Below are 22,581 nucleotides of genomic sequence, written 5' to 3'. Positions count from 1 at the left end.
CAAATATTGAACACTTTTCATACATGACACGCACAGTACACAGTTTTTAAAAACTGGTCTCTGTTGTCAAGGAACTTTTGAGTCATTCAGAGAGACAACACTTAAAACACACACACACACACACACACACACACAAACTGAGGGAAGTATGAAGTGACCAAATAATAGTATACAAAGATGATCTCATTTGATCCCTATTACCACTCTTTGAGGAGGTACTATTATTATTGCTCTTTTATAGAGAAGAAAAGGTAGGTCTGTAGGCAGTAAGCAAGTCTCAAGGTTACTCAAGCAGGAAAGGGCAAAATAGATTCAAATCCAAGTTCTGACTCCTAAGACTTTAACTATACACGGTAGGGCAAACCCAGAAACTCCAGTTCCCTAAGCAAGTAATAGACCCCATTTGGCTAGGAGGGCTGGATAAATACTGAGAAAGCGGGAAGATGAAGCCGAAAAGGTAGGCTAGGGCCTAATGTAACTCACGGACTTCAGAATGCAGACTGTAGGAATCCGCTAAAGGTTTCTTAGTAAGGCAGAAATTACTGCAGTCTTAACTTGACATAGTAGTTTCTCAGCTTGGTAGAAGCAGACTACAAAAAAAGTAACTTTACAGTTGGCTACGTGACTTAGACAAATTACTGTCTCTGACCTCAACTCTCACGGCTAATTGGGAAGAGAATTCTCTATTTGGACAATCGCGGTGATTAAACGAGTGTATGAAAGGCGTCTGAAGCTAGGGGGCGCTAGATAAACGCTGATTTCTCCTTCAAATAGGGAAAAAGAATGCAGGCTTTTTATTTACACAGAGTTGGTAGGCATGCGTTATCCGGCAAGGCCGGAACGAAAGACCCTCTCAGCTTCAGCTGCAACCACATCTGGGTATGCAGAAACCTAAGATCCCAGCGTTTCCAGGGAGATGCCCCATTTCCCCTCACTTCTCCGGACCTGACTGCCCTCTAATAAAGCCCCTAGCCAGCACTCTTAGACCGCCCAACCTTCCCAGCTCTTCCTTCCGAGGCGGCTACTCGATGACATCACATCCACTTCCGCTTCCGAAGGAGGCCTCTTTTCATTCCTCGGGACCGCTCTAGGCTGCCACCACGCCGGCTGGCCCCAAAAACTCAATGGTTGTTGGGCGGGGTCGTGACGTCCTTGGCGTGGCTGCAGGGGAGGCCGCGGCGGGGAAAATGGCGGACGGGAAGGCGGGAGAGGAGAAGCCTGAAAAGTCGCAGCGAGCTGGAGCCGCCGGAGGTGAACACAACCCCAGCGTCGTGGGCAGCGTGGGATGCTCCGGGCCTTTCTTTGAGCTCCCAGGGTGGGGGGAGTGGGGTGGGGCGAGAATGGGCGGATCTGGACCTCACCCGGCCAGGTGCTGGGCCCAGACCTGCCTCGGGCACGCCCGATGCGGCCCGCTGGGCTCCGGGCCTACATCGCCTCCTTGCCTGGGGAGAGCCGGCCACTGTTCGTCACCTCCTGGCCCCAGCGGAGGCCCTGATTCCGAGGAGAAGGGAGATGGGCGCCAGAAAGGGAGACCGAACTCGGGGTGGGCCAGGAGCGGCGGTGCAGGAGCCGCTACCGCCACACCGGAGACGCACATCACACAAAACACACACACCGGAGACGCTCATGAGACAAAACATACACACAGTGCGAGCCACCGAGTAGTTGCCGCGGGAACTGGCCGCAGGCTGAGTTTCTGACGGTGCCGGCCTCTCAGTTACACGCAGGAGTTAATTACGCTTGCTGCTCCCTTTTCACTGAGGAGGTGGACAACTCCGGCCTGCTCTCTTTCCTTTACTTCCAAGTTTAATATTGACCCTGTGACAGGATGGGCCGAGGTGATGGAGGGGAAGAGGAATGCCTTTGCCTGCCCTCTGGTTTAAGCTGCGGGGTCTAGGGCTAAGGTTCGGTTGCCTTTCTTTGAAGTATCTTCCCTTAGGCTGTTGCCAGCTGACCGCTTGCCAGATACTTAGGTGACTAAATAGTCTAGCGTGACTCTTCCTGTATTTTGTTACGATGTTAAACTCAGGTTACAGCTATCCTTATTCTGTCCATTCCACTCCCTAAATTCGGGTCTTGTGCGTTAAGAAAAAGAAACGTAATCTCTCCAGCTCCCTCTTTGCACATAACAAGACAAGTGACTTAACACGTGCGAGCTGTTTAAAATGTTCTAAAAACATTTTAAACATTATTCTCTATTCTGACCACCTCAGTTATCATTCCCGAAATTATTTAATATGAGAAAATAGAAACGATTAATAGCATATGAAGGCCACTAGTAGACCTACTAACAATGTTTCATGTGAATTGTCTTGGGAACAAAAATTATTGAAAAGATTAAGTGTAATGTTAATTACTTTGGACCCAGGATTTCCTTTTTAAAAAACACGTACAGTTCTGTTAGTTAAGCTGGAACTCCATCTCTCTCTTCCCTCCCCACCCCCTTCCTTTTTTTAAAAAAGAAAACTAGTAAAATACCTAATGAAAGAACTATGTAAATTTAAACCATCTACTGCTTTCTCACTAGGGAATTTTTTTTCCCAAAAAATTTGTCTTGGAAATTGTGGGAGAAAATTACATAAAAATTTAAAAGTAGTTTGAGGAAAAGCAAAAAAATTTAGAAGTAGTTTGAGGAAAAGCCTAAAGAATCATGTGTTGATTTTAAGGCCATCTCGTTAACTGTCTTGACCGAGGGTAGCAGACGTGTTTAATGTGCTGTCAAAATGTACCTTGAGTGTCATTATAAATCCACTGTATAATTTATCTGCCATTCTTTCAGTTGAGGGTTATTCTATAGTATGAATATTGATGTTTCCATTTTAGCATGTGGGGAGAAGTAGTATAAAATTACTTTGCTAATTGGTATCAGAAAAATTATTATGGTCTTTTTCTTGGTAACTTAGAGTAAGTAAATATCCCTTAACTCCTACATAATTTGTTTCCTTGCCGTTACAAGAAAGTAGTGCTGTTACATTTAAGCCATTTTTGAATGTCAGATATTTTTAATGAAATTGTGCAGAGGAATCATAGTTAAAAATGTCATACCATGGATATTGCGAAATTGGTAATTTTATGGCAGATAGTCACTTTTTTTAAAACACTGTCAAGTTTGTCTTAGGGGCTTAACTAGAGAATATTCTGAATTTTAATTCCTGTCGAGCAGTCTACTGAGTTGGAAGTGTAAGTTTTTTTTTTTTTTTTATTAATAGTTTCGTTTCTTTTCTTTTTTTTTTTTTTGAGATGGAGTCTCGCTCTGTTGCCAGGCTGGAATGCAGTGGCGTGACCTGGATGCACTGCAAATTCCGCCTCCCCGGTTCAAGTGATTGTCCTGCCTCAGCCTCCCAAGTAGCTGGGACTACAGGCGCTTGCCACCACGCCCAGCTAATTTTTGTATTTTTAGTAGAGACGAGATTTCACCATGTTGGCTAGAATGGTCTCAATCTCTTGACCTCGTGATCCGCCCGCCTCGGCCTCCGGAAATGCTGGGATTACAGGCGTGAGCCACCGCGCCCGGCCAACGTTAATTTATGTCTATGAAAGAAGCTACTTATTTGAACTACCTGCTTTAAATAATAGGGTAAAACTGGTAGTTTTTTTTCTCCTCCCTTCGGTTATATCTTTGTAGCTCTTTGAAATAATGTTAGGAGAAATAATGTTAAGAAAAATGTTAAAGAAGAGCTAGTCATACATAGTCATGGCCATCTCAAGCTTTTTTGGTTATACCAAGAACTGCGTCAGTGAAATGGACATTTATGTCAGACACTAGTAGGGTCTTGAATACCTTCTCATTTAGGCTGCACACCTCTGTGCATACTAGAGAGGTAGCTCTGCCCTTCTTTCAAAAAAGAAAGCAACCAGAATGCAAATGGGTTATGAAGGGTACCCTTATGGACTTAAACTTTATGAGGTAGTTTTTTCTTCCTTTTTTTTTTTTTTTTTTTTTGAGATGAAGTCACGCTCTGTCGCCCAGGCCGGAGTGTAGTGGCATGATCTCAGCTCACTGCAACCTCTGCCTCCTGGGTTCAAGCGATTCTCCTGCCTCAGCCTCCCGAGTAGCTGGGATTACAGGCACTTGTCACCACTCCCATCTTAATTTGTATTTTTAGTAGAGACGGGGTTTTGCCGTGTTGCCCAGGCTGGTCTCAAACTCCTGACCTCAGGTGATCCACCCGCCTTGGCCTCCCAAAGTGCTGGGATTACACGTGTGAGCCACTGTGCCCCGCTTACTGGGTAATTTTTTCAAAGTAAGGTACCTTTGTGCTCTAAGGCTCACCCCTCTCCAGCTACTCAATGAAAAAAAAAAAAAAAATGCTAGTACCATGTGTAATTTGATTTCATATTAATTACATGTTTTATTTGCTCAGAGTACAAATTAGATAAAATTCCTTTTATTAAAATATTCCTTAGTAAAGAATCTAGTAATTTGCTATTTTATCCATGTTTTATGTTCTAAATTGATAAGCGATTTTCTCATTTTTAAAAAAACTGATCATGTATTTAGTCATTCTTTAGTGTATAGATTGTTTCTACATATAAAGCCAGCAGGTTTTCTGTATGTTTCTCTGTTCCATTGTGTAGAGCCAAAGAGGCTCCTGTGTGTCAGTCACAGGAAAGTAGTTATTGTTTGGGCTCCGCTATGAAATGTCATACTTGATTAGAGCTACAAATAGAATACAGAATAAAATTAGCGTTAAGTGCTTTTAGTTATAAACAGACTCTGAAAAAACCGTTTGCATCATACTCTTTTTCAAAGATATTCTGTGCTTCATAAATTGAGTTCCGTTTTTCAGCGATTGAATAGCAATCTTGATTCTTTAATTCTTCAGGTGCTTTTGTGATTTTACACATAAATAAGAGAATGGCACCTCAAGCAACCATTTCAGTGCTATCTTTGTCTCTTAGGGAAATCCCAAAGCATAATCCTGCTTAATTTCCCTGCCCTATACTGTCATTACAACTTTTACTCCTTGTCCAAAGGGAATAAAGAGTTTCTTCTATTTTTCACCTAAACAGAATCAAATGTTTTGTTCAAAGAGCTTATTAATCCAGAGACCCCATTATTCCAAAACTATATAGATCTATATCTCTAGCCTCTGGTCTTTTAATCCTTTACTTGTCAGTCTGTGTTCGACTTTTTTTCTCCCCATTCTAGCTCTGTGTCCTGCTTTCTTAACTGTTATCAAGGCCATCTCTTGGAGCATCTTCTTTTTCTCCATAAATAAACTCTTGATCCAGTGTAGCATAATACATTCTATATGGTGAATGGGCAAACTGGGGAAAGAAAATAAAAGTTTTAATGATCAGCCAGCCTTCTTTTGTCTTATCGCCTGATATGTTCTTAGTCTTATATAACAGACCCAAGAAAGTCAGAATGTGAACTAATTTCATCATTGACTTCATACAAACAGAAGCAAAATTAGCAAGACATTTTGCCTTCCAAACCTACATATGTATGCCTTCTACTGTTTGAAATTATGATTAGCTCATCTTTCATGAAAAAACTAACATATAAACCAAAGTATGATTTTTTTAATAGCTTAAAACAGGTAATAACCAAATTGTCAGAGTAGAATTAAATTTCTCAAGAGGGTGACCTTGAAGTTCCCTTTCAACTTCTAAGATTGTGTGAGATGTACATGAGGAACACATCACTCAAGGAAATAACTGGGCTGTATTAACACTGTCGTTTGGGTAATAATGGGCCTGTTCATAACTAGGTACTTTGTATGATTATTACTGCAGTACCGAAGAATATTAAAATTTATTAGCCAAGTGTATTATTTTACCATGTGACTAATTGCTCACAAACTACTAAGTGTAAAAGATGTTAGATAGATCTGATTTCTAAAAAGCAAAATCCCACGAATAACCAGATTATTGTACAAATTGTAGTGTTTAGTTGCAGGGTCTTGACATTTTGTGAACTCTGTGTTTATAATTTTAAATTGCTCTGTATTTTATGCTAGTTAATTCATGGGAGCCTCTTCTACTGCCACACAATCTCAGTTCCTGCTGTATACTCTAACAAACAGTGGAAGAGACTGTTGGGTCAGTAGGTGACAACTGCAGAGGTATCTTCCTTATAACGATGCTTTTTGAGGTTGCTGCTCCCATCAATCTGCTCAGTAAAAATAGCTCATCTTGGTAAGTTGTTTCGACTTCACCAGGACCTGAAGAAGAAGCAGAAAAACCTGTGAAAACTAAGACTGTTTCTTCCAGTAATGGAGGGGAAAGTTCCAGTCGCAGCGCTGAGAAGCGATCAGCTGAAGAAGAAGCTGCCGACCTCCCAACAAAGCCTACAAAGATCTCCAAGTTTGGATTTGCCATAGGTAGTCAGACGACAAAGAAAGCATCAGCCATATCCATCAAACTTGGATCAAGTGTGAGTTGTTATTTCATATATAATGTTTGTAATGGGTCTTAAGGATTTGCTTTGGAAACGTGGCATTTACTAGGTTATGGTAAATTAAGGGTGAAAAGGTACATTGTTTGAGAAGTAATCTTTGACCTATGAACTTAGATGATTAGCACCCTGTTTAAGAAGGGTCTGAATGAATTTATCTCAATAAAGCTGTTAAGAAACAAAGATTTGGAATATTAGGAACAACTATTATAGGGAATATGATTTATAAAATGATAAACTTAGAATTTTTCTAAGTTGGCTGGGCACAGTGGCTCACACCTGTAATCTAAAAACTTTGGGAGGCCAAAGTGGGAGGACCAGTTGAGCCCAGGAATTTCAGTCTGGGCAACATGGCAAGATCTATCTCTACAAAAAATAAAAATATAATTAAAAAAAAAAAAATTTTTTTCTAAGTTGAGCAAGTCCTCTGAAAAATATTGTCAGAAAGATTTTCCAAAGTTTATTTTTTTATCTTTCAGTGCCTGTAGTATTAAAAATAATATTGAGAAATTAGTTATTTGTATCTTAAAAGGTTAATATTAGTAAGGTATTGCTTGATAAGATCTACCTAATTATCTTACTTTGGAACGACAAATGGGCATTGAATACTGTATATTTTATGTTGGTAGTCTTTTACAGGTCAATATTTGATCCTTTGTTTTAAGATGTCAGCCTTAGATTAATACTTATTAACCATGGAACCTCTGAAGTGTTTGAAATATTAATTTGAAGCATATGAAGTTGTAGATATTTGTTTCTGACCTATAATATGAAAACTTCATAACCTTCAACCAAATAGATTTCTTATTTAAGGAAAAAAGAAGTTACTTAAATAGTGTATTGCTATTGGCTTTGGAAAATGGTTACATTCTTGTGTGAGGAGAAAAATCCTAAAATTCCCTTTGAGTTGGTTATTTTTATTTGTGCTGTGAAAGGTAATGCTCATTTGTCAGATGTGCATAGCTTTATTCTACATTAGATGTTTATTCAAAGATCTTAAAAATATGGTCTGGAGCAGTCAGTATATTTGGGCTATTCTCATTTTAAAAAGCTATTATTACTTGAAATCCCCACCCTCACTCTGCTCTGTTTGCCCTTTTTCTATTTCTATTTTTAAAAAAATTCAGTCTGAACAAAAAACATTGAGCTTATAACATCAGTACTTCATTACTCTATTTCTGTACTTCAGCTGATTGTTTTTAATATGTAGTTATAAAACTTGTATAGACCTAACTGCATAAATATTTAATGTTTTTTGATAGGCAGTATATTAAATATATATTCTCAGGTGTACTTCTACTATAGATGGTCCCCTTGAGAATAGATTTTACTGTGCATGAACATAGTTCCTAGATCTAAATCTCTTTTTTTTTGAGACGGAGTCTTTCTCTGTCCCCCAGGCTGGAGTGCAGTGGCACGATCTCGGCTCACCGCAACCTCCACCTCCTGGGTTCACACCATTCTCCTGCCTCAGCCTCCCGAGTAGCTGGGACTACAAGCGTCCACCAACACTCCCGGCTAATTTTTTGTATTTTTTTTTTTTTTTTTTTTTTTTTGAGACGGAGTCTCGCTCTTTCACCCAGGCTGGAGTGAATTTTTTGTATTTTTAGTAGAAACGGGGTTTCACCGTGTTAGCCAGGATGGTCTCGATCTCCTGACCTCGTGATCCGCCCGCCTCGGCCTCCCAAAGTGCTGGGATTACAGGCTTGAGCCACCGCGCCCGGCCCTAAATCTAAATCTCTACTCTTTTTTTTCAATTTATTTGTATGTATGTATGTATGTATTTATTTATTTATTTATTTTTGGAGATGGAGTCTCTCACTCTGTCATCCAGGCTGGAGTGCAGTGGCACAATCTCGGCTCACTGCAACCTCTGCCTCCTGGGTTCAGGTGATTCTCCTGCCTCAGCCTCCTGAGTAGCTGGGACCACAGGTGCACGCCACCACGTCTGACTAATTTTTGTATTTTTAGTAGAGCTAGGATTTCACCATGTTGGCCAGGCTGGTCTCAAACTACTGACCTCAGGTGATCCGCCCACCTCGGCCTCCCAGAGTGCTGGAATTATGGGCATTAGCCACTGAGCTCGGCTTCTCTTTCTTTTTTTTATTTTTTTGAGATGGAGTTTCACTCCTGTTGCCCAGGCTGCAGTGCAATGGTGCGATCTTGGCTCATGGCAACCTCTGACTCCAGGGTTCAAGTGATTCTCCTGCCTCAGCCTCCCGAGTAGCTGGGATTACAGGCATGCACCACCAAGCCTGGCTAACTTTGTATTTTCAGTAGAGACGGGGCTTTTCCATGTTGGTCAGGCTGGTCTTGAACTCCCAACCTCAGGTGATCTGCCTGCCTCAACCTCCCAAAGTGCTGGGATTACAGGTGTCAGCCACCGCGCCCGGCCTACTCTTTCTAAATAATTGACATGATTCGTAATTTCTGATAATTTGGGGTGGAAGGGTTATATTTTGAAAAAACTACTTAGTAAAACTTTTTAGTTTTGGAAAACAAATCTGTTTTTATAAAATAAACTGCAAGACTGGGCGTGGTGGCTCACGCCTGTAATCCCAGCACTTTGGGAGGCCACGGTGGGTGGATCACAAGGTCAAGAGATCGAGACCATCCTGGCCAACATGGTGAAACCCCATCTCTACTAAAAATACAAAAATTAGCTGGGTGTGGTGGCATGCGCCTGTAGTCCCAGCTACTCGGGAGGCTGAGGCAGGAGAATTGCTTGAACCGGGATGCAGAGGTGCAGTGAGCCAAGATTGTGCCACTGCACTCCAGCCTGGCAACAGAGTGAGACTCTGTCTCAAAAATAAGATAAGCTACAGTGTAAACACAGTCTTATTGCGGGGGTGAGGTGTAGGATATTAAAAAAAAATTGAAATTGCTGGATTGATTATATGAAGATAGTTAATCAGCCAACAAATGCTTATTTGTGTCCAGAACATTAAAAACATGACATCTTTAAAAAATTAAGGGTGTTTCTAGAGTTACTATGCATAATCTCTAACTGAACCATGTTTTATTCCTTCAAAAGAAAACACTATTTATAGAAAAAATGTGTGTGGTATAAAAGAAGGGATGGTTAATTTTGTTTCAGTAGATCAGAGAAGATTTTACTGATGAAGTGATCTTTGAGTTGGACTTAAATGTAGGCAGGAGCAAAAGGGCATTTCATGCAAAGGCAGTTAAGATGTGAAGCCATATAGTACATTGAGAAAATCATTAGTATTTGGACAGGGTTTGGTGGGGAAGTGTAGGGATAAACAGCCCCCAAAATTAAGACCATGAGACCGAATTTAAGGGCTTATATTCCATAATGAGTCTCAAGACTTAAACAGATTTGCATCTTAGAAGCATCACAGTGGTACCATATAGATGGTTGGTGGGAAGAGGATGCAGAAAGTGGTGAGGCCAGGTGCAGTGGCTCACGCCTATAATTTCAGCATTTTGGGAAGCTGAGGCAGGATTGCTTGAGCTCAGTAGTTTGAGACCAGCCTGGGCAACACAGTGAGACCTCTTCTCTACAAAAAATAAACAAGGCTGGGCGCAGTGGCTCAGGCCTCTAAACCCAGCAGTTTGGGAGGCCAAGTCGGTGGATCTCTTGAAGCCAGGAGTTCGAGACCAGCCTGGCCAACATAGCAAAACTCCATCTCTACTGAAAAATACAAAAAATTAGCCAGGCATGGTGGCACACATCTGTAATCTCAGTTATTTGGGAGGCTGAGGCAGGAGAATCACTTGAACCCAGGAGTTGGAGGTTGTAGTGAGCTGAGATCGTGACATTGCACTCCAGCCTCGGTGACAGAGAAAGACCGTCTCAAAAATAAGAAATGAGCCAGGCATGGCAGGGTGTGCCTATAGTCCCACCTACTTGAGAGGCTGAGGTGGGAGGATCACTTGAGCCAGGGAGGTCGAGGCTGCAGTGAGACAAGATTTGCACCACTGCACTCCATCCTAGGTGACAGAGTAAGACCTTGTCTCAAAAAAGAAAGAAAGGTCAGGAGATGTTTTTTTTTATTTTTTGTTTTTTGAGATGGAGACTCACTCTGTCACCCAGGCTGGAGTGCAAAGGTGTGATCTTGGCTCACTGCGACCTCTGCCTTCCGGGTTCAACCAATTCTTCTGCCTCAGCCTCCTGAGTAGCTGAGATTACAGGCATGCGTCACCACCATATCCAGCTAATTTTTTTTTTTTTTTTTTGTATTTTTAGTAGAGAGAGGGTTTCACCATGTTGGCCAGGCTGGTCTCGAACTCCTGACCTCAAGTGATCCACTTGCCTCAGCCTCCCAAAGTGCTGGGATTACAAGCATGAGCCCCTGTGCCCAGCTAGGAGATGTATTTCTGACAGTAGTCCAGGCAGGTAATGCTAAGGACCTTAAGTTGGTAATGTGATAGCATGATTGAAAAGGCAGAGGGAGAATTAAGTTTACTTAATAGGTGTCTCTAATCAACAGGACCTTACAAGTTGAAGAAAAGATTTTCTGGTTTGAGTACTTATGAACACTGTGAAACTAAAGTACCTAGGGGAGCTCCTAAGTGGAGCTGCCCAGTAGGCAGATGATAGCCCATTTAGGGGTAGACATAGGATTTGGTAGTTAAAACTAGGAATGAATGAAATCAACCAGAGAAGGAAAAGTCATTGACAACAAAATTCTGGTTGTCTGCTAATTAAAAAAAAATTTTTTTTAGAGATGGGGGACCTGCTGTGTTGACCAGGCTGGCCTGGAACTCCTGGTCTCAAGCACCCCTCCTGACTCAGCTTCCCAAAGTGTTGAGATTGCAGATGTGAGCCACTGTGCCTGCCTGGGTATCCATATCTTCTAAATGGGGAGCAGCAGGAAAGGGACAGAACAAAATGTCGGAGAATTAGGAGAATAACCAATAAAAAGCATTTACAGAAGCCAAGGAAAGGGTGTTTATATTTTTTTATTTTTTTATTTTTTTGAGACAGAGTTTCACTGTCACCCAGGCTGGAATGCAGTGGCGTGATCTCACCTCACTGCAACCTCTGCCTTCTGGGTTCAAGCGATTCTCCTGCCTCAGCCTCCCAAGGAACTAGGATTACAGGCACTCACCACCACACCTGGCTGGTTTTTTGTATTTTTAGTAGAGAGCACCTTAGGAGGCTGAGGCGGGTAGGTCACTTGAGGTCAGAAGTTCAAGACCAGCCTGGCCAACATGGCGAAACCTCATCTCTACTAAATATACAAAATAAATTCGCTGGGCATAGTGGCACACACCTGTAATCCCAGCTATTCAGGAGGCTGAGGCATGAGAATCATTTGAACCCAGGAGGCATAGGCTGCAATGAGCCAAGATTATGCCATTGCACTCCAGCCTGGGCGACAGAGCAAGACTCCATTCTCAAAAAGAAAAACAAAAAACATAGTGAGAAGAGATGGTTTGGATTAATTATGTTTATAGGCCTAGGAGCAGAAAGCCCCTTTTATGCTTTCAAGGCACATTGTATTTAACATTACTATGGGAAGGTATTACTAATCATTTTCTCTTGGCTGTACCGTACCCCTTAGGCAAGTGATATTGTAGATCTTAACTAGGAAATCTTTTATAGGAGGGCAACAAATGGACATCACTAGTTAGTAAGTAAAACATACCCACTGATAATCCACATTTTTGAAAAGAGAGAATGGATTTGTCCAAAGTATTGGGTTCGTTACTATACAAATTTCTATGGAAATACAGTTAAATCTTTCAAGATAAATTATTCATATCATTAAACAAGCTTGTATAAATGTTATTTACATGATATTCTTTTTAATATGTTTCTTTTTCAGAAGCCTAAAGAAACCGTTCCAACTCTTGCTCCAAAAACTCTTTCAGTAGCAGCAGCTTTTAATGAAGATGAAGATGTAAGTTGATATCCAGTTTTGTTTTTTTACTTTAACCAGTTATTTAAGGAAGGTATTAGTGGCAAATTATAGGTTATAATAGTATTAGTGAATTTTCTTTATAATAGTTTTTGTGTCTGTGTGTGACATCCATAAAAACTGGATACTCTATTTTTGCATTTTATTTGGTTGTAGGATTATTTTAGAGTATTGTTGACTTTGGGGGCAAGAAGCTTAAGGATGAAATCAGCAAATGCTTATTATGAGTAGTTTGTGCTAGGAAGTATGTAGGATCCAAAAAATCCAAATACTATTGCCTAATACTAAGAAAAATCCAATACTGTTGCCTTAATAATTTTTATAGTTGGGGTCTTCAGTAATGATACATTATGCATGCATTCAATTTTAAAAAGCCAACCATTGGCTAGGCGTGGTATCTCATGCCTGTAATCCTAGCACTTTGGGAGGCTGAGGCAAGTGGATCACTTGAGGTCAGGGGTTCAAGACTAGCCTGGCCAATATGGTGAAACCCCATCTCTACTAAAAATACAAAAATTAGCCAGGCGTGGTGGCACACGCTTATAATCCCAGCTACTCAGGAGGCTGAGGCAGGAGAATTGCTTGAACCCAGGAGACGGAGGTTGCAGTGAGCCAAGATCATGCCGCTACACTTCAGCCTGGGCAACAGAGCGAGACTCTGTCTCAAAAAAAAAAAAAAAGTCAACTATTGTGCTCATTTCCCATATCCCTAGGAGGGATAACAATTAAATAGTGCTGGTGATTCTGCCAGAAGTTCTACTCAAAAAGCATGTGGTCCAGAATGAGCATGAGATGCTTATCTGACAGTCCCTTAGTCCCAATTTCCTCATGCCCCTCACAATGTCTCTATCTTCCCATGTTATGAATGACCTATGGAAGTTTCAAGTATAATTCTGACTGATGTTTTTGTACTAGACTCTGACATTAAAACCTAACCCCTACTCATGACGTGACGTCATTCTGTAGCAAATAAGTGTTTCAGGATACATCAGTAGTTGTTCCCAAAAGCATATGTGGGCGTATATTCGTGTGTGTGTGTGTGTGTGTGTGTGTGTGTGTGTGTGTGTGTGTGAGTTTCTTGCTTCAGAGAGAGAGAGAGAGTGTGTCTTGCTTTGTTGCCTAGGCCGGAGTGCAGTAGCATAATCACAGCTCACTGTAGCCTTGACTTCCCAGGCTCAAGTGATCCTCCCACCTCAGCCCCCCAAGTAGCTGGACCACAGGCATGCCCCACCATGGTCAGCTAATTTTTGTATTTTTTGGAGAGACAGGGTTTCACCATGTTGCCCAGGCTGGTCTCAAACTCCTGGGCTCAAGGGAACCTCTGCCTTGGCCTCCCATAATGCTGGGATTACAGGTGTGAGCCACCACACGGCCATATGTTCTTATGTGGATAAGACTTAATATGTTCAGAGGACTGAAGTGATTTGGGAAGAATATATATGAAGTAGATACTAAAACATTAGGCAGGGTTTTAGTGAATCAAGAAATAATTTTGTGGCTGGGCGCGGTGGCTCACACCTGTAATCCCAACACATTGGGAGGCCAAGGCGGGCAGATCACCTGAAGTCAGGAGTTCGAGACCAGCCTCAACATGGAGAAACCCCGTCTCTACAAAAAACACAAAATTAGCAGGGTGTGGTTGTGCATGCGGGTAATCCCAGCTACTCGGGAGGCTGAGGGAGGAGAATTGCTTGAACCTGGGAGGCAGAGGTTGCAGTGAGCCGAGATCATGCCATTGCACTCCAGCCTGGGCAACAAGAGCAAAACTCTGTCTCAAAAAAAAAAAACAAAACTTTTGTAAGCCAAGCTATCAATTTTCAAGTCACAAGCAGTAAATGCTGAGTAGCTGCATTTGACTGAACTGGAGAGTTTGTAGAGGAATTTTGAGCAAGGATAAATATGGAATCATTGGAGCCCAAATCAATAAGCAGAAAATTACTGTAGTCATCAGTGTGTTCTCTCTCAGACTTTCACTCATTCTATCCATTTGAGTGCTTTCTGTATGTTAGCCACTGTGATGTTATAAAGATAAATCAGAAACGTTCACCTAGGAACCCAGTCTAGTAGGGCAGACTTAAATGTAAGACAATACAAGGTAAAAATCGAAAGTATCTGAATAAATGATACTGTGGAAATTGAGAAAAGGAGTAAAGGCCAGATACTAGATGCAGCAGCATGTAAAAGACCACTGGACTGGCAGTTGGAAGACCTGAATTAAGTTTGAGAAACACTAACTTAAATAATATTTAAAGTTTCTTGGCATCTCTAACATTCTTAAGAAATCAGATACCATTTGATTCAACCCATTCAGAGATGTACAGACTGTAGGAGGGAAGAACAATACAGGATGCAGGGAATACGTGCAAAAGTGCAGAGGTTGGAAATTGTAAGCACCTACATTACAACAGTGGCTTACTTTGAATGCCTAACAATTTGGATATCTTTTCACATTATTTTACCCTTAATTTGTGAGTTGTGTGATATATTTATTCATATTTTGAAAATGGAGAAATTGACTGGGCACAGTGGCTCACGCCTATAATCCCAGTACTTGGGAGGCCTAGGCGGGTGGATCACGAGGTCAGGAGATCAAGACCATCTGGCTAACATGGTGAAACCCCGTCTCTACTAAAAATACAAAAAGTTAGCTGGGCGTGGTGGCATAAGCCTGTAATCCTGGCTACTCAGGAGGCTGAGGCAGGAGAATTGGTTGAACCCGGAGGGTGGAGGTTGCAGTGAGCCAAGATCGCGCCACTGCACTCCAACCTGGGCAACAGAGCAAGACTCCATCTCCAAAAAAAATGAAAATGGAGCAATCAAGTATGCATGAGCACATGCCAGTGCACACACGTGTTGTCTTTTACGTCTTCCTGTTACTTGTTCTTTGCATCATACCCTGCTGTTTTCCCTGCTTTTAAATAAATTTCGGATGCATTTAGACAACATTCTTTCTGCTATAATATAACAGTAATAAAGGATAAACTGTCTCATAGATTTAAAAAACACATGTATCCGAAATCTTTTTTTTTTTTTTAAATCATAAGTAACCTTGGATATATATTTGAGTTTGAAATATACTGAACAAAGAGGATAGCCACTTAATTAATTTTGAATTTTAAAATATTTTTCCAGTTGTTACATATGTGTAGTCTCCTTTAATTTGGACAAATTCATGAGTCTTTGTGTATATTTCATGGTATTAACATTTTTGAAGAGTACAGGCCAGTTATTTTGTATAAACTCGCTCAGTTTGGATTTGTCTGATGTTTCCTAATGATTAGTTTCACGTTTCTTTCTTTTGGCACAAATACCACAAAAGTGATGCCAAGTTATCAGTGCATCATATCAGGGAGCACATGCTGTCAATATGCCCCATCACTAAAACAGTGTTAACTTTGATCATTTGGTTAAAGTGGTGCCTGCCAGATTTCTTCACTGTCAAATTACTATTCTACCTTTTGTAATTAAAATTTATTTTGTGGGGATAGGCATTGAAAATATGTGAAAATAATATGATTGAGGACGTTCACTCACTAGTGTTAACATCCGTTGATAATTCTCACCAGAATTATTATGATAAGGTTTGCCAAATGATGATTTTTCTGATTCTGTCATCCTTTCTGCATCTATTAACTGTCTCTTACTGTAAGGAAGAGCTTCTTATTATCACACTTAAATTTTATTTATTCAAGTGTGTACTCATGGAATCTTACTTTATTCAATAGGTTATAAAGCTCAAATTGTCACAGATTTAACCAGTAGAAGTCCCTTCAAGCTGGATCAACACCCTTTTAAAAAGTAGTATTTAGCTAAGCAGTAGTATTTAGCTAAGCAGCAGCATTTATACATAAAAACTTACATTTGAAAGGAACTTTCCCCACAATTTTCAACAACTATAAGTATAGAAAAAGGAATGAGCTCTCTTTTTTTTTTTTCTTTGAGACAGAGTTTCACTCATGTCACCCAGGCTGGAGTGCAGTGGCACGATCTCAGCTCACTGCAACCTTTGCCTCCCGAATTCAAGCAATTCTCCTGCCTCAGCCTCCTGAGTAGCTGGGATTACAGGCACGCACCACCACGCCTGGCCAATTTTTTGTATTTTTTGTAGAGACAGGGTTTCACCATGTTGGCCAGGCTGATCTTGAACTCCTGACCTCAGGTGATCCACTCACCTCAGCCTTCCAGGGTGCTGGGATTACAGGTGTGAGCCACTGCACCCAGCCAGGAATGAGCTTTCAAGATGTCTTTATTGTAGTAGATATTTTTGAGGAGCAGTACCTTAAAGTGGTTAAGAACCTTTGCTTTGGTGTCAAACTCTTTTGCTATTCATTTGCTTTGTTTCCTTGAGCAAGTTAACTTTGTTACCTCACCTGCAAAATATGAATGATGATAATCATACCTCCCTCATGCGATTATGTTAGGATTTTTAAGAGATAGGACATATACAAACATTTAACACAATGTGTAGCATTTAGTAGCTAAATGGTTTTATTTCTAGAATGTTTGTTTTTTCAGCAATTTTTTTTCTTTATGCAAAATCAGCACCCTAGAAGACAGGCATTTATTTTTTAAATGTAGTTAAGGTAAATAGCTCACTAATTTTCTCCTTTTACCAAAATTTACAGTAGTGAAAATGCTAAAAGACTTAGATATAAAATTCAGCATATTAGTAAGCAGGAATTGAATAAGTCTGTATGCAGTTATCTTGGTTTACTTACTTTTTTCTTTAGAGTGAACCAGAGGAAATGCCTCCAGAAGCAAAGATGAGGATGAAGAATATTGGAAGGTATTATAATTTTTCATAAATATTATAGAAAGTTACAAAGGTGAATTAAGAACAAAAATAACTTGCACATGATTTCTTCGAGTTCAGGCTTTTGTGCATTTGGGCTGAACAGTTTTTAAAAGCATTTTCTGTGTACTAGATGATTAATTAGGATTTTGAAGATGAATAAGACATGGATCAATCCTCATGAAGAAAGATAACTGTAATTATTCTGTGAACTATCAGTGATTTTATTTAGTCTCCCAGTTAAAGAAAATGAGTATCTTAAGACATAACAATAATTTACTTCTTGACAGGGTCTTACTCTGTTGCCCAGGCTGGAATGCTGTGGCACAATCACAGCTCACTGCAGCCTCGATCTCCCACACTCAAGCTACCCTCCCACCTCAGCCTCTCAAGTAGCTGGGACCACAGAGATATGCCACGACACCCGGCTGATTTTTTTATTTTTATTTTTAGTAGAGACAAGGTCTCGCTATGTTGCCCAGGCTGGTCTCTAACTCCTGAGGGCTAGTGATCTCCCCACCTCAGCCTCCCAAAGTGCTGGGATTACAGGTGTAAGCCACCACGCCCAGCCTGTTTTTTCAAATAAGAAATGTTTCTGATTTCAAAATTTTTCCTGGTATAAAACAGATGGCTTTCAGTCACTTCATTTTTTAAAAAAATTTGTAAGTGGAGACAGGATCTTGCTATGTTGCCCAGGCTGGTCTCAAACTCCTGGCCTCCAGCAGTCCTGCCACAGCCTCCCAAAGTGCTGGGAATATAGGTGTGAGCCACCATGCCCAGCCACTTCACTTATGATATCATTTCTACCACATTATCTTATATTTCTTTTTTGCTTTAATGACTTTGCCAAATACCAAAATAAGACAAATGAAAGTATTTTAATTTTCTCCATTGTTGCTGTTGTCATGGAGATAACATTTAATTTTAAGTTAACATAACGTGCAGTTTCCTGTCTTTGTGTGCATTAATGGATAGCTTAGAGATCAGTAAGAAAGCTTAATTCCACCTCAACCCCATATTATGTCCCCATTTCTTCCAAATGTATGAACCCACAAAGAACTGAGTGGTAAATCTTTTTCCTTTTCCTGTTTAACTACCAGTATGATGATGCTAAGTGCTAAATCTATACACAAGCATAAGTCTCCAGACTTCCATTATGTGATTCAGGTAGAGTCAATCCCAGTGGCTGCCTGCATGCCTTCCTTTCATACTGAGTGTAAAGTAGGAAGTACATATGACGTTGTCCCGCCTAAACACCCAGCACATGTATTAATATAGTTAAACATAAATAACTGAAGCAGAAGTTCATAAAATGACACTGAACCTTTCTGTGTGTAATATATCTTCATGTTTTTCTTCTATTTCATTTTTTACAAATGCTGGCGGCCAGCTATCACATTGACTTCGTGATGCTGTTAATGGGTTACAGGCAACAGGTTTTTTTCGTTTTTTTGTTTTTTTGTTTTGTTTTGTTTTTGGTGTGTTTTTGTTTTTTTTTTTTAAGACAGGATCTAGCTCTGTCACTCAGGCTGGAGTGCAGTGGTATGATCATAGCTCACTGCAGTCTTGGCCTGGGCTCAGGCAATCCTCCCACCTCAGCCTCCTGAGCAGCTGGAACCACAGGCGCACACCACCACACCTGACTAATTTTTAAATTTTTTGTTGAGACAGGGTCCACCATGTTGCTCTGGCTGGGAGGCAACAGTTTTTAAAACTGTAGTGGTTGCCAGACTTAGCTATCAGAATTACCTTAAATGTTTGTTAAAACTACAGATTTATCCCCACCCCCAGTTTAGGCCTGCTGGATCTGAAATTCTACAGCTGTCTATGAAGTGTTTTTTTTGTTTTTTGTTTGTTTGTTTGTTTGTTTTTTGTGACAGAGTCTTGCTCTGTTGCCCAGGCTGGAGTGCAGTGGCGTGATCTCGGCTCACTGCAACCTCTGCCTCCCAGGTTCAAGCGGTTGTCCTGCCTCAGCCTCCCAAGTAGCTGGCACTACAGGCACGGGCCACCATGCCTGGCTAATTTTTGTATTTTTAGTAGAAACGGGGCTTCACTGTGTTGGCCAGGCTGGTCTCAAACTGCTGACCTCAGGTGATCTGCCTGCCTCGACCTCCCAAAGTGCTGGGATTACAGGTATCAGCACCGTGCCTGGCCTGCAAAATGTATTTTTAAAAAGCTCTGTAGGGGCTTCCAGTGTTCAGTCTGTGTTTATAATAGGTGCTAAACAAACATGTATTGCATGAATCAAAATCATAACCTGAAAGGCTTTATATAACATTTTAAATAAGTTTTCTTTCTTTTAACACAGGGATACACCAACATCAGCTGGACCAAACTCCTTCAACAAAGGAAAGCATGGGTTTTCTGATAACCAGAAGCTGTGGGAGCGAAATATAAAATCTCATCTTGGAAATGTCCATGACCAAGACAATTAAATGATGTTTTGAAATTGGGGTGTGGGGTGGGTGTAAAGTTAAAAGGAACAGTTTCCTTTTTTAAAGAATGGTATAAGACTATCTTTGGAGCCGCTTTTTTTTTCTTTTTCATTTTTTTAAAAAATTGAGTGGTACACTAATAAATGAGAGTTTGAAATTAGAGGTAATTTATGTTTTATATACAGATTTCAAGACATTTGCTAATTTTGTAGTTTCATGTGATTAGTTTCCAAAGGTTACAGATAATAAATCAGAAATGGTACCTTTTTAAGAATTGCATATTTTTTTAGACACAACTATTAGCACATTAAGAGGGAAGCAAAAAGTTACTGTCTATTTAAAACTGCAAGCAGTTAACTCTCTTAACTCCCTTATTACCTAAACTTGTCTGGCTCCCGGGAACAGCCTTATAGAGAGAGGGAGTATTGTATTGGGAGGAAAATGTTACTGAACTATTGACTGAAAGTAAATTTAGATAAAATACAGCTTTTTTCCTTATGGGCATTTGTTTTGTTTCAAGTCATCATAAACTAGGTATTGCATTGCTATCCGTGGATACAGACGCTTAGCTCTTAAAAGAATTTTTTTTTTTTATGTAAACTGTTGAATATTTGAAATAGCCCACTTCACCTTAATGGGTCTTGTCTATCTTCATTAGTCTTCAAAGAAAAACCATTTGCTACCAAAGTAAATCAGTATTTTGAATGTGCTTCTCTTGTTTTTTGTTTATTAGCTAGTTCCTGTAAGCATTTCCACCAGAACTTGAGGCAAATCATAAGGAAGCTGTTTCTTTTAAAACACAAACCACCACCAAAAATTTAAATGTACATATTGCTTAAGTATTTGGCTGTTTTTATTTTTTAAAAGGTATAAACACCGAAAAAAAAAATTAACGTTGTATGAAGATGGAAAACAAGAAGATGCACTTTCTGTAACTTTGTCTAAGGATTTAAATTACTAACTTGTGAACTCCAATTTGAATTGAGCTTAACTATCGGCTTTCTTACTAGTAAAATTATATGGTTTATTTTAAATGTGTACATATTGACCAATGGCCTTTGAAAAAGCACATTTTAGATACTGAAATTGAAGGAAAGAAAATGCATCTTCAAACATTTTTTGGAATCTTACCACATATACTTTGTTAGATTTGTGTATTGTAGGGTGTTTGTTTTGTATTTTTGTATTGTATATGAACTTCTTTTTAAATGTGACAGTTAAACCCATCTTTAAAAGCATAGTCACAGACAAAAGCATACAGTATAAAAATTTCCTTGAAAACTCCTACAATATTATATTTGGAGGCAGCTTCAGACTGTTCTATTGGTGGTAACTGCTTGCTGAGGTCTTTTAGTTGGTAATAACTCCAGAGAAGCAGCCTGTGTATATTCCTAACACTTTGTTCACTAGCATTTAAGTTTAGAATAAGCCCAAGTAAAACAATGGAAATGTATATAGAACTCTTAGTTCTTACATGATTTAATTATATCAAGATACATGAATTTAACTTACTTCAATGCAGGCAAACTATCCATTTTTTGTCCATTTTCCTGTTTGTTAAAATAACATACCTCTCCTACATATTATTTTCTTGACCCAAATGAAATATTAACCTAAGGTCAAGCTGGGAGAGAGAAATGACTGAGATGAATGTCTTTACTAAAGTACCAATAAATTTGTCAAACTCAATAGTGTTTTTATTTTCTGTTCCATTTAATTGTTGCTTACTGGTTTTTGTTTTTAAAGTTGAGACAAATGTCAAGTGTTGCTCTTGTTCATATTGTTGACCAAAGTAATCGGGGATTCAAAGTTCTGAATTACTAGTGTCTACCTAGCTCAGCACCTAGTTCTGTAGCATTACAGAATCTCAGACTCAAAAAGACTTCTCCTCCTCCAGTGTCAAATGATTGTCCAGTGCTTTAGAAAATCTTGCCAAAGCTTTTCTTTGACAATGACTAAATATTAGAAAGTATTCTTTTTTTTTTTTTTTTTTTTGAGACAGTCTCACTCTGTTGCCTAGACTGGAGTGCAGTGGTACAATCTCGGCTCACTGCGACCTCTGCCTCCCGGGTTCAAGCAATTCTCATGTCTCAGCCTCCCAAGTAGCTGGGACTACAGGCACATGCCACCACGCCCAGCTAAATTTTGTATTTTTAGTAGAGACAGTGTTTCACCTGTCTCAAAGGCTAGTCTCAAACTCCTGACCTCAGGTGATCCACCTGCCTTAGCCCAAAGTCCTGGGATTACAGGCATGAGCCACCACGCCCGGCCTAGAAGGTATTCTTTTACTAGTGTCTTCTGTCCATTAACCATACGTATGGATTTAGACCATAAAGAAAAAAACGTAATCTCACTTCTACTTAATGGCTTTCTTCAAATATTTGAAGTTTCTTTTTTTTTTTTTTTTGAGATAGAGTCTCGCTCTGTCACCCAGGCTGGAGTGCAGTGGTGCGATCTTGGCTTACTGTAAGCTCTGCCTCTTGGATTCATGCCATTCTCCTGCCTCAGCCTCCCGAGTAGCTGGGACTACAGGCGCTCGCCACCACGCCCGGCTAATTTTTTTGTATTTTTAGTAGAGTTTCACCACGTTAGCCAAGATCGTCTCGATCTCCTGACCTTGTGATCCGCCTGCCTCGGCCTCGCCTCCCAAAGTGCTGGGATTATAGGCGTGAGCCACCTCAACTGGCCTGAATTTTGTTTCTACCCTACACTTCTGCCTCCCCCCTCACAGCTTAAATATCTCCACTTGATAATTTATTGGTATTTTTAACTCAATTTGCCTTCTTTGTTTGCATGCTATGCGTTGTCAACACATCGTAGTTGCCCAAACTTCATTTCTTTGGTTATCATGAATTTTAAGACCACATAGTTGTTTTCTTTCGTTTTTTATCACTTTGACTTTGCTGACCATTTTGCTCCCATGTGGTTAGTGCAGCTTTTCCCTTTAGTTTCCTCCACTTGACAAGAACTTGTCAGATATTTCCCTTTTAGAAATACATTTTTTTCTTCCTTTTCTTTTTTCTTTTCTTTTTTTTTTTTTTTTTTTTTTTTTTTTGAGACAGA

The 22,581-nt window shown here is 40.1% G+C and overlaps 1 protein-coding gene across 3 annotated transcripts; it reads left to right on the top strand.

Annotated features, from left to right (window-relative positions):
- The first annotated feature begins 1,065 nt into the window (after positions 1 to 1,065).
- PCNP (PEST proteolytic signal containing nuclear protein) lies at positions 1,066 to 21,207 on the top strand. 3 transcript variants are annotated; one of them, XR_004027565.1, is made up of 5 exons: positions 1,066 to 1,251; positions 6,220 to 6,382; positions 12,199 to 12,273; positions 17,022 to 17,077; positions 19,392 to 21,207. XR_004027565.1 is itself a non-coding variant. In XM_030801822.1 (5 exons), exons 1-5 carry the CDS (start codon positions 1,125 to 1,127, stop codon positions 19,516 to 19,518), a joined length of 600 nt encoding a protein of 199 aa, XP_030657682.1. In that variant the 5' UTR covers positions 1,066 to 1,124; the 3' UTR covers positions 19,519 to 21,207. The 3 variants fall into 3 exon arrangements, 2 of the variants coding, with proteins under 2 accessions (XP_030657682.1, XP_003261802.1); XM_030801822.1 differs by having other exon boundaries at positions 6,168 to 6,382; XM_003261754.4 differs by lacking the exon at positions 1,066 to 1,251 and adding an exon at positions 6,074 to 6,144.
- Positions 21,208 to 22,581: the final 1,374 nt, after the last annotated feature.

Source organism: Nomascus leucogenys, chromosome 21 (assembly GCF_006542625.1).
Source record: "Nomascus leucogenys isolate Asia chromosome 21, Asia_NLE_v1, whole genome shotgun sequence".
Taxonomy (NCBI): Eukaryota; Metazoa; Chordata; class Mammalia; order Primates; family Hylobatidae; genus Nomascus; species Nomascus leucogenys.
Note: the sequence above shows the minus strand (reverse complement) of the source record. Positions and strands in the feature narration are given on the sequence as shown.

What these genes read in the sequence shown, in the direction of transcription:
- PCNP (XM_030801822.1), top strand. Translation starts at nt 1,125, where the DNA reads ATGGTTGTTGGGCGGGGTCGTGACGTCCTTGGCGTGGCTGCAGGGGAG. An exon ending in GCGAGCTGGAGCCGCCGGAG is followed by an intron (nt 1,252 to 6,167) that starts GTGAACACAACC and finishes CGACTTCACCAG; the next exon opens with GACCTGAAGAAGAAGCAGAA. An exon ending in AGGATGAAGAATATTGGAAG is followed by an intron (nt 17,078 to 19,391) that starts GTATTATAATTT and finishes CTTTTAACACAG; the next exon opens with GGATACACCAACATCAGCTG.